Consider the following 12,049-nt stretch of genomic DNA (forward strand, 5'->3'; position numbering starts at 1 on the left):
GTAAAAATTACTTGGCAGTTTTTAGAATTGCATGGAAAAACAGTATGTCCAGCTATAGACAGGCTCTAAAAACTGCTAGGGCAGAGCATATACACAAACTCATAGAAAATAACCAAAACAATCCAAGGTTTTTATTTAGCACAGTGGCTAAATTAACAAATTACCTATTATATATTAGATTCTACAGCGTCTAACTCTTAAGTTTCATCCATCGCAACCAAAGATAAACTGCAGTGCTTTACAACCATAGGACAGGAAGAGCTAAATAAACTTATTGTAGCCGAAGAACTTCTTCTCAATATCATTAACTCGTCGTTATCTTTAGGTCGCGTCCCAAAACCATTTAAGCTGGCGGTTATCAAGCCTCTTATTAAGAAACCAAAACTAGATCCTAGTGTACTGGCAAATTATAGGCCTATTTCAAATCTTCCATTTATGTCAAAGATTTTAGAAAAAGTTGTGTCTGCTCAATTGAGCACCTTCCTGCATAAAAATGATCTGTATGAAGAATTTCAGTCAGGTTTCAGGCCCCACCATAGCACAGAAACTGCACTTGTTAAAATTACAAATGACCTGCTCCTTGCGTCAGATCAAGGCTGCATCTCATTTCTAGTCTTACTTGATCTAGTGCTGCGTTCGACCCCATAGATCATGACATACTCATAGATCGATTACAAAAGTATACAGGTATTCAAGGGCAGGCTCTAAGATGGTTTAGATCCTACCTGTCTGATCGCTACCATTTTGTTTACTTATGTGGGGTGTCATCTCATTTATCATCAGTAAAATATGGAGTGCCACAAGGATCCGTCCTAGGTCCCCTTCTATTTTCAATATACATGTTGTGTGTTAAAAATGTAAAAGATTGGATGACAAATAATTTTCTCCAATTAAATCCGGATAAGACCAAAAAAAAACTACACAGAATCTTGTAGATTACAATTTGCAACTAGACGGATGTACTGTTACTTCCTCTACAGTCAGAAATCTGGGTGTCGTATTAGAAAGCAAATTTGTCTTTTGAAAATTATATTTCCAATGTTACAAAAATTGCATTCTTCCATCTTAGAAACATTGCCAAGCTACGAAACATGTTATCTGTTTCTGATGCAGAAAAGCTAGTTCATGCATTCATGACCTCTAGACTGGACTATTGTAATGCACTTCTAGGTGGTTGTCCTGCTTCGTCAATAAACAAGCTACAGGTAGTCCAAAATGCGGCAGCTAGAGTCCTTACGAGGTCAAGAAAATATGATCATATTACCCCAATTTTACAGTCTCTGCACTGGCTACCTATTAAGTTCCATATCAGTTACAAATTATCGTTACTATAAGGCCCTAAATGGTTTAGCTCCAGCGTACCTAACTAGCCTTCTACCACGTTACAACCCATCACGCACCCTAAGGTCACAAAACGCTGGACTTTTGGTCATTCCTAGGATAGCAAAGTCCACTAAAGGTAGAGCTTTTCACATTGGCTCCAAACTCTGGAATAGCCTTCCTGATAATATTCGGGGATCAGACACACTCTCTCTTTTCAAATCTAGATTAAAAACACATCTCTTTCACCAAGCATTCGAATAATGTTTCTCTTAAATTGTGAGTGTTGTTGCATCTGATGAAATGTGCATTTTTATTCATTAGCTTGGGTTAAACTAATTTTAGTTTGTTGGATCAGCAGCTATGCTAATGATGTCTTTATTTTGTTTCTTTGTTTATGCCACGGGGTCACTAGGATTTACACAAGCTCCAGTCTGGACCCAGAACACCTGAGAAGAGATGATGCTGACCCTCAGAGGACCTCAGATGATGCTAACCCTGAATCAACAAAAAGAACTAACAATTATTGCTACAAGTGTGACTGCATCATATAACAATTATTAATTAATAATATTAATAATGTTCATCGTCTAGCTGACTACGTCTTGTATTAATTTTTTCTAAAAATCCTGTCAAACGTGCACAAACTGACAGTCACCACCATAAGCTACTACTAAATATTGTAGAAACATAATTTTCTGTAAAGTTGTTTTGTAACGATTCGAATTGTAAAAAGCACTATTCAAATAAACTTGAATTGAATTGAATTGAATGCATACTGGTGTCAACATATGAATCTTTTCCTCATGAATTCAGGCAAAAATTACACTTATTCTAAGTCCTTAATAAAACAGAAACGTACCTTAATAATTAAAAACATTATGGGTAAAATCTAATAAAATTATGTGTAAAATGTGTAACAAAAATTTAAAAAAATAATTAACATTTCCACATAATTCCATGCACAGAGCATGAGATGCATTCACACACACACACACACTCACATTCACATCATCACAAAACCCCAACGATTCCAAAACACACATACAATAACACAAGTCATTCTTTCACAATCACATACACACATAATGGTGGGCTCATATATATATATATATATATATATATATATATATATATTTTTTTTTTTTACTCAATAAATGCATATTATTTCTAAACTGTTTAGTTTTTAGAAGGTCAGGATTTTATTTTCATTGATCACAAATCCTGATGTGTTTGAAAATCACTACAATGAAAGATTTATCACAGAGGAAGGATTTTAAAGTGGCCAGGGATCAAACGTTTCTCAGACGCTGATGGATGATGGAAACACTGATGTCTACCTAACAGCATCAACCAGATTGTTCCAGAGTGGATGGTCTGAGAGTTTAAGACAAATATTTTGATGTTTTTTGTAAAATAATTCTTCCTGGGAATTTCTTTTTTGGCTTTTCGGCATTAACCGATTCACGGAAATGACTCGGACATCCCATCATTGGTACATACCTCAGATTATGGTTTCAGTGACATCTGGTGGTTAACGCCGAACAACTTCAATCACTGAGAGGTTTTGTTTTGTCATCTTTGTTTAATAACCCAAGTCCTTAATGAAATCATCTCCCAGAAAGTGATCATTTATAGTAGGAAGACAACACTAATAACATAGCATTAGCAATGGGTAAGTGTGTCCACACCAAAGTTTGATGTACCCTTTTATAATATATAACTTTTTTCAGCTCTAATAAGATTGTGTGACATTTCACACTGCTATATCATGCTTCAAATTATAAGTCTGCAAGTCCAATAAAAAAATTGACAAACTATTGCTATTACTCTATCCATGCTACATTTTTTTGCCTATGCACTCTCAGTATTTATAACTGGAGCATGACATACCTCAACCAACCACAAATTTCCTCCCTTATCCCTTCACCACATCATTCCCAGCTAAATGCTGTATGGAAGTGCAAACTTTTAACTAGTCCAAAACTCCCAGTACAAACAGTGGTAGAATGACACAATCCATAAAGGTAAATCATCCTAGTGGTTTCTCGACACATCTTACATTTCAGTTGTCACAGGCTCTGCTTCCACTTTCATAGTTGTTTTATTTGAAAAAATACCCTTTGTGAGAGACAATGCCTATTTTTTCCACATAAAACGACACAACAGAGGGGCAGAGGATAACAGTAGTTATTAACCAAATGTATTTATTTCTGCAACAACACATTCACGCCCCCCCCCCCCCAACCAGCACACACGCGCACACATCCTTGCAAACTCCATTTAAATACATGACGTGAGAGCCAGCATTACCTCACTGTTTGCTGCACATGCTTTAATAAAATGATACACATATTTACAGAATCCACAATTTTTGAATTTCGCCTCATCCCCCTCCCCTCAGCAAGACAAAATATCCTTCCAAGCTCATAGTTCCCCTCTCCAGAAAACAAAAACAAAATATAACACTTAAGGGTGGATTTGCAAGTTACCCACAATTAAAAATAAACTCAGCATCGAAAACAAAAAGGTGGAAAAAAGATGGAAATGGGGAAAGAGCAATGGATCTTTTGGCCAGTACAACACAGCAGTGCATGGAGTTTAATAACAGCGCAGATATGGCAGTAACACTGAAATAGCTCATAAAGTCTATATACAAGGTCACAATAATGGTCGAGCCTCCTGTGTGGGATTCCCTCACAGACACGAGCACGCCTCGTATGAACCGAGGAAATGGAGGGGAAATATGCCTTGGCTTTTGAAAAACCTTCTAAGAGTAAATATTGTGAAAAGGGCAGAGCAGAACATGTTTAATCTTTGCATTTTTTCCCTCTAGTTTTCATACCTTCATCTCTTTGACTATTCTGAAGTAGAATTAAACGGAAATAAGGCACAATAACTACGCTGACAGGGAGAGTTCTGATGACCGAAGAGCAGACAAGCTGATCCAAACTACCGAACTGATCTTCCCTTTGCATCCCAACCAGCTGTTTAGATTTACACAGATCAAATAAAACACGTTTTATGGTGAGAATGCTAATGGATGCCCCCCCCCACACACACAAACATTTCCCATCCTGAATGATGTACAATCACATTGTGACAAAAATTGCTACACACTAGAGTGGTGCACACAATACAAAAATAGCTAAGAGCGCCCACCCACCCCAGACCCTCCCAACCTTTGGATTGATTGGCTGATGGTAGACAATCTGGCTTTTGGATTGGTTACCATATCCATTCGACATACTTTGATTTAAAATGACAACGTTCTCAGAGTCAACGAATAAGCATGAGATTTAGATGCTTGAGAAGTGTTGATGCACTAAAACAACAACAAAAAATATCACTTTAATCAGGGGGAGGAGAATCAAAAGAGACCCCGGTTGCGTTTTTTTAACCTGTTGTGTACTGAACTCCAGGCATCTGCCCCATTCTATGTATTTGACCTTTGAGGTTATTAACGGTGAAGTCCCCCAAAGAAAATCAAGTGAGTAAACATGTAGGTGTATTCAGCGTTTTGTCCTTCTTCCTTTTTATTTATCTCTTCAAATTGTCAATCCGAAGTCTGAACACGCAAATGTGCAGGATGCCAAAAGCCTCGGGTGCGTTTCACTTTCCATTGGACTGTAGGGTTTAGGGTTTATAGTATGAATGATGATTTAGGATGTAGGACTGGTGACTTATGGTATTAAAGTAGTGTTTGATGGTATTTACGGTGTAAACTGAGTGATTGGGTGGGACAGGAAGATCGAGGGGACAAGGAGCTGGATTAAGGAGAAGGTATCAAGAACAGACAAGAAGAGTACAGGAAACTCTGACAGGCTATTGGTCTGTTTGGAAGAAGAACAGTCAGAACAGCAGGGGGCTTTTAGACAGACACGTTTATCTCTGTGGTGGAGCAGTAGTGGGGATACAGTACAACCAAGGCAAAGGGCAGATTCTGAGGGGGTTTCTTGCTGGGGTTTAACTATTCTGGATGGTGGCCTTCTCAGTCCTGGCCTTCAGCTGCTGTGATGTTTCAGCAGATCATTCGTGTTTTTGATGATCCTTCATGTCCTCTTCATCTGTGTACTCAGACGGCTCATCTCCTGGCTTCAACAAACGGCCAACGTAATCATATTTCTCTGAAAGGGAGGAACAATTGGAAAAAGAATGAATAAAACGGTTTAAAAATAAAACTGCATTTATGCTATTTCTTGTTCATGCAAATTATGAGTATATTTATCTTGTGCGCAAACTTTTGGAAGGAGTTTTATTTGGACATTGAACTTTTATAGTAACAGACAGGGAGAAGTTAGCGTGGACCTATTAGCTTCTTTTAGCTGTAAAAAACCATCTTTCTCCATCAGTGTTATTGTTAACTATAACAAAACTAAAACGGTTAAAAACTTTTTTTGTTAAATAATAAATAATATTAAATGAAAATTAGAAATGTAGCTTTGCCAACTAATTTAAATCATTAAGTTGAAGTAATGATTTTACCTCAAAAAAATATGTTAATAATATTAATAAAAACTGTATTAACAACACTGTTGCCTTTGACAGCCATTTAAAAAAGAACTACCAGTTTTATTAATTATTTTTAGAGGGTTCTTAAAAGGCATTAACATGAATTCATCTCTGGTAGTAACAAAGCAAACAAGCAGTGTGGAAAAGTCTTATGCTTTATCATCACCAGAGTGACTTAGTTGTCAAGCAGCATAAAACTGTTGTACAATTACATGCCTTATTTTCCCCACACGTGGTGACTGACAGGGGAGTCAAGCAGCTTCTCACATAACAACACAAATAGATCTCAGACTGTGCTACACCAAATCAATCGCTTTAGACCAGTCAAAAATAAACCTAATTGAATGTTTCTACAGAACAATAGTCAATATCCCCAACATACACGCACAGATACTCATTTGTGCGATTCATGTTATATTTGTTTTTGAGGGCAGCTAGTGAAAACAATGCCATAAAAATAGTTTTCTTTACTTTATTTTGTGGTACTGACTACCCAGTCTTTTGATCTTTTCTCATTTAGAGACCGTCTGACACATCAATGCTGAATAATGGACCAGGAAAAAGAATGATATATTGGCATTTCTTTTTTTTTTTTTTTTTACAGCTCTCGGAGGTTACTGTCACTCATCATCTAGAGAATTTCCCCAGTACCCCATCCCTGCATCAGCTGTGTGATTACAGTAAATGTAGAGATCAGCCCAAACCAGCACAACAGGAACAACATGCAGAGCTTGTGGTCCAGGAGGAATGATAACTAACTACCTGCATTACTTTCATAGCTCCGATTACCCTAAAGGCCAATAAAGGCCTGGTTTCACAGTCAGGGCTTTGACTAAACCAGGTTTAGGCCATAGTTCAAATAGGACATTTAAGTATCTTTTATAAATGTTCATTAGAAAAAAAAACAAAAACAACAGTACAGTTGTGCATCTTGAGAAAAACCAATGTCACCAATATACATTTAAAATATGTTAGTGCAAGTTTCATTAAGTGAAAACAGCTCAAACATGCATTATTAGTCTGGGATTAGGCTTAAGCCCAATCTGTAAAAACGGTGGAAATCTTTCAGACACTGTTATTTTTTTTTTGGGACCAATTATGCTTTCCTTTCTGAATTCAAAGTAGAATTCTCCTGCTTACCCATGAACTGCATCTCCCATTCTCGAACGCTTTCCATCTGTACAGCATTCAGGTCTGAAAGATCATCGTACTCATCTAGTAATGCATCCTTCTCCAGGCAGAATGTTGCCAAACCACGAGAAGCATCCCGTCCCGCAAAGATCCCGTAGGGGCCCTCTGGAACAACAGACATAAAGCACATCATCAGCATTAAGGTCGGCAATACAAATTTAGGAACTTCTGCACGTTATAGATATAGGAGTAAGAACGGAAAATGCAATATTGCCAGGGATTCATCAATTACTGTCTGAGTCTGATCAAAACAAAAAAAATTTAAATTAAAACAACAACAGCAACTATGCATAAAACAAAACAATTAAACTTAAACTGAATTTTAAAAGTTAAATGTCCCTCCCACATAAAAAAATAAATAATTATATTTATATATTCAAACTGAAAAAAGTTAGGCCTACATTTAAAAAGTTAAAAAGTGAAGGTAAAGTATGCAAAGTCTTTAAAATAATAATAATAGCAGTTATATAATTATTCATAATAATGAATAATAAACAATTACTTACTAACAATAATTTATATTTATTATCATCAATGTTATATTATTTTAAGCAGTACTATTAATAATACCTTTATAATAAATAAAATAATTATTGAATAATACATTTTATGCTAAAAATCCTTTGCCTGATAAAAGTTTGAAGAACCCTGCTTAAATGCAATCAAAACAAAACGCTGCGGTGAAACTACTAAAGGAAAACAGTTGTGGAGTCAGTGGTTCAGAAAATCCCAGACAAGCTGGAGATGAATGGAGCCACTCACACAAACCAGAGAAAACACAGGTAAACAAACAGCTACTACAGAACAGCTGTGAGAGATTCTGTGAACAACACACCGCACTGAGTAAAGAAATGAGAGCGAGGTGCTGCTACAATACACTATATGCACCAAAAGCTGTGCACAAACCACTCAGGCCTCACCTTTCCTCCTAAACCTGAAACGTGACAGATGAGCACAACAGACTGATGAACTTCAGACACATAATCAAGACAAACAAACAAATAGATGTGATAAAAAGAGACGACAAGAGGACAGGCACATCACTTATACTCGCTGCATTCATAGTTTTACTCCATAACCTCATGAACAGGAACTAATAAATAAGAACATAAATAACATGACTGCCAAAAGCCTTCCAGATCAAGTCTGATGATGACTAGGCTGCTCTGGCATGTGTACATTCTTCTGTTCTCTTTCTTGACAGAGGGACTGAGCTTTAGTCATTGTTTATTCAGAACAGAAGGCAATAGTAGGGGCAATCACTTTTGACACTTCTTGTCGTTGGTTCATCATCTGATCTCCATGTGCAAAAGCCTCTTTTTTCAGCAGTTGAGCAATCTTAGAAGAAACAAGCAGGTCCAGTAAAAACATTGACCAAAAAGACAAGCTGCCCTATGGTCAAGTGATAAAGACACCACATCTCCCTACAAAATACAAACCTCGGCTATAGTCTCACGGGGTTATATATGAATGCAGCAACATGCAAATATAACTGATCTCATATATTCTCTCTGGGTGAAACGCTGCAAGATGCCACATGGGACTACAGGTGTCTAAACGAATGACGCACTGGTCAGAGTCTGGTTTACTGCTGACAACACACATTAAACGTCCCGTGCTCCCCCATAAACGCCACAGATGGTCAGATAACATATCTCATGTACAAATATAGCAGAGGGAGATGTGAGGCCCAATCACAGGCTTTAGTTTGTACTGTGAATCAAAACTTGGTAAAAGCAATCAAAGGCTGTGGCAATCCTAGTTTTATGTGCCTTCTTGGTTTCACTTCTGACCTGGGTGTCCAAATATAGACTCCAGACAGACAAAAGACTGCTGTTCTGCCTTTGAGAGCAAATAGTTCAAGTATTCTGTGTAGCAAACAGCTGTTTTGCCAAGCAGCTGAAAGCCTGTAAACCGCTCTTAAAGCACAAAGGAAAGAAACGTGCGTTTCTCCGCAGGGGAGAGAGGAAGGAATGAAGCTCGGGGCTTGATTTCTTAACCAAGGCCACTGCTAAACTTAGCTGACCTAATATCCGTCATAGCAAATCAAGCTGTTATAGCTTTACATGTTTAACAGAAGCATATCGATTAATGCATGGTACAGCTGTACTTGTACAGTACATACCTGACGGGTGTGCCAGCACATGGCTCTCACCCCGTATGTCCACGTCACACATGGCTCTCATTCAAAAATGCACTGACATGAAAAGTTGATGCCTGGGAAAGAGTTCACCAAGGCAAAACAGAGTGAGACCTTACTACAGGTTTAGCTGGTTAAAATGATGCACAATTTATTATTATTACTACTGTAACTACATGGACACCAAAATAAATTGTTTCCAGTAATCTAATTGTATCCTTCACTATTTCACTAGCAACTACTCATTAGATGTTAGTACTTCATTATGTATCTATACAATTAGTCACCAGTTCGTATTCAACAGATGTTAGTCACTGCTGGAATAATTACTAGTATCCAGCGGTAACATGTATAACATGTAACTATTACATCTGAAACATTCCCATCAGCCTGGAATGCATTGTTGCTGGTACTTCCAGTTTTAGTTTAAAAAAAAAAAAGTTACTGTATTTTAAGATGTCCTTGTTATAGTAAATTCATACAAATGAGTGCGGAGTAATATTAATTAACCAAATATACTTGCTATAGGTTTGTGGCTAGTTTCTTGTTGTTACGCATAATGTACTGTTGCTCTTATACAGGGAAGCTGTAAAATAAAGGGCTACCGAGAATATTAATAAAGCACTAATTCCTTTTTTATTAGTCGTAGTAACTATCAAGTAGTTATTAGTACGTATTCCAGCTTTAGTAGACTTTGTTTACTGGATACTAGTAACGTTACCTTTTCCACGGCTGAAGTTAAAAAACACCGCTGAATGTGGGTGTGAGCCTGAGCCCAGCGCTCTCCTTACCGCGTCCGTAAAACTTTTTGCCGCTGGTCACGTCGAAGACCTTGGTATTGACTGCCATGAGGATGCGAGGGTTCTGCACACCGTCGTACTCGCGCAGCTGCTGCAGGGTGAAGTCGCGTCTCCTCATCTTGGGCAGCGGCGAGGCCTCGCTGCCCCGGCCCGCGTATGCGCCCGCCTTCCTCCACCACCGCACGTAAACCACGTAGCACGCGGCCAACAATAGCACTAGAACGCTGAGATCGAGCAGCATGCCGCTTATACCGAGACCGGTCCCCGGATCCAACTCTTCCGTCGTCCCCTGCCCACTGCTAGTGTCCCCCGCTGCACTCTTACCGTCCCCATCGTCCGCCATACTGCAACGATAGCGCCTTCCCACAGCGCGCGCCCGGCCAGCTGGCACCCAGGGGCGCGTCTGATTGGCTGCCTGTCACCGGAACACCGTGTTGTCACCTGGGATTTGTAGTTTCATTTCAACAGTGGCGCCTACAAGACCACCGAGCGCATGCGACCAGATCAGTCTATGGACCAGACAAAGGCTAGGGGTAATGAAAAGGCGGTAACCGTTATGATTATATTTATTAGTAGCTAACCGCGATAAAATACTAGAATATGCAGGAAATATGTTTTTAATTAGCTTGCAGCTCAAAAGTTTAATATAGAAAACAAACACACGTTTAAAAACAAGGAATGCGAATTAAATGCAAAATCGATTTAACTGCTTTGAATATTACATGGCAGGCTATAATAAAACTTAAAAAAAAATCACAATCATAAATCAACAAAGATAACAATATCCATTATGAGCCATCTTCTCAAATCGGTATTGACAATTTTTACTATTGCTAGAGTACAAAATGGCCCTTGATCGCTGCAGTTTCTGTATGTTTATTGTTATTGTTTAAAAATGGTCTATTCTTTGGATTTGCTGGATTCCTCTCACGGTTTATTGTCTTTAAGATGGGTCCCGCCCGTAATCATGGAAAATGCACACATGCTTCAGGTTATGCTCAACTTTAAAACATTGGGCATATATATTGTTCTTTGTCAGTGAAATTTTTTTTTTTTTAAATCATTATCCAGTAATCCAAATAACAGCTTTTTCCCAAAATGTGTCACCTGGAATGTGTAAGCACATAGAAATACAACACATGTTATTTTGGGTTTTATAAACAGATTTTAATATATTTTAATTTTTTTTTTTTACATTTTACAATTTGAGGAATTTTTTTTTTAACCGACATGCATACCAACACACAAGCGCACACAAACAAAAATACCACAATAAAATGAATCAATAAAAATTATTTGATTGAAATTAGAGAGCTGCTTCTAATATTTTTTATGTACAGGTTTCATAAGCAAATATGATACAATCGGGACATTAATTCAGTGTCTGATTACTGATCATAAGTGAGAAAAAAAAACACAGATTCAATTTTATTACTTACTTTTCCAAAGTGAAAAATAAAAATATAATGCAAATAAAAGTATTCTTTGGGACACAATGTTTGCAGCATTCTACACTCTCTCAGTAATATCAACAACAACAACAAAAAAAAAGATTATAATCAATTAAGCTTTCAAAAGAGAGTAAAACAATAAATTATCTCAAACTAAACTCCAATAGGATTCAAAATTTAAAAGGAAGAATAATTCCTTTCAAAAAGTTAACATTTCTTAGAAACTTCAAGTACACAGATGTTTTCCAATTTAAGTCAAAATTATCAATTGAGACGTGGCGTCTTCAAGATCACCAGCTCAGCAATGTGAACGACCTAATATTCATTTAAAAGGCAGGACAAATCCTGTAGTTCCTGATGATGTTAACACTTTAACAATCCCTCGCCACTGATATCTACGTACTTCTCCAATATTCAGCTCAGACACCAGCTAATCATAAAAGCATAAAGAACTTAGTATTCCATCACTGTCATATTTCCTACACAATCTAAAAGAGCAAAAAATGCAATAAGCTATATAGTGTGTTATCTTGTGTCAACCTCAGTTCAAGTTTTTTTATTTGAGTTTTTAAAATAACTGAACTAAATATGTGAGCAGTGCATTTCGCACAAATTAAAAACACTTAAAAACCAAG

At 37.4% G+C, this 12,049-nt stretch overlaps 1 protein-coding gene across 1 annotated transcript; it reads right to left on the reverse strand.

Moving 5' to 3' along the window:
* Positions 1-3,405: 3,405 nt before the first annotated feature.
* LOC113095988 (membrane-associated progesterone receptor component 2-like) lies at positions 3,406-10,352 on the reverse strand. The gene is made up of 3 exons (XM_026261366.1): positions 9,955-10,352; positions 6,973-7,128; positions 3,406-5,447 (listed from the first exon to the last, which is right to left on the reverse strand). Exons 1-3 carry the CDS (start codon positions 10,304-10,306, stop codon positions 5,350-5,352), a joined length of 606 nt encoding a protein of 201 aa, XP_026117151.1. The 5' UTR covers positions 10,307-10,352; the 3' UTR covers positions 3,406-5,349.
* Positions 10,353-12,049: the final 1,697 nt, after the last annotated feature.

The sequence above is a fragment of the Carassius auratus genome, unplaced genomic scaffold, assembly GCF_003368295.1.
Source record: "Carassius auratus strain Wakin unplaced genomic scaffold, ASM336829v1 scaf_tig00215828, whole genome shotgun sequence".
Classification (NCBI taxonomy): domain Eukaryota; kingdom Metazoa; phylum Chordata; class Actinopteri; order Cypriniformes; family Cyprinidae; genus Carassius; species Carassius auratus.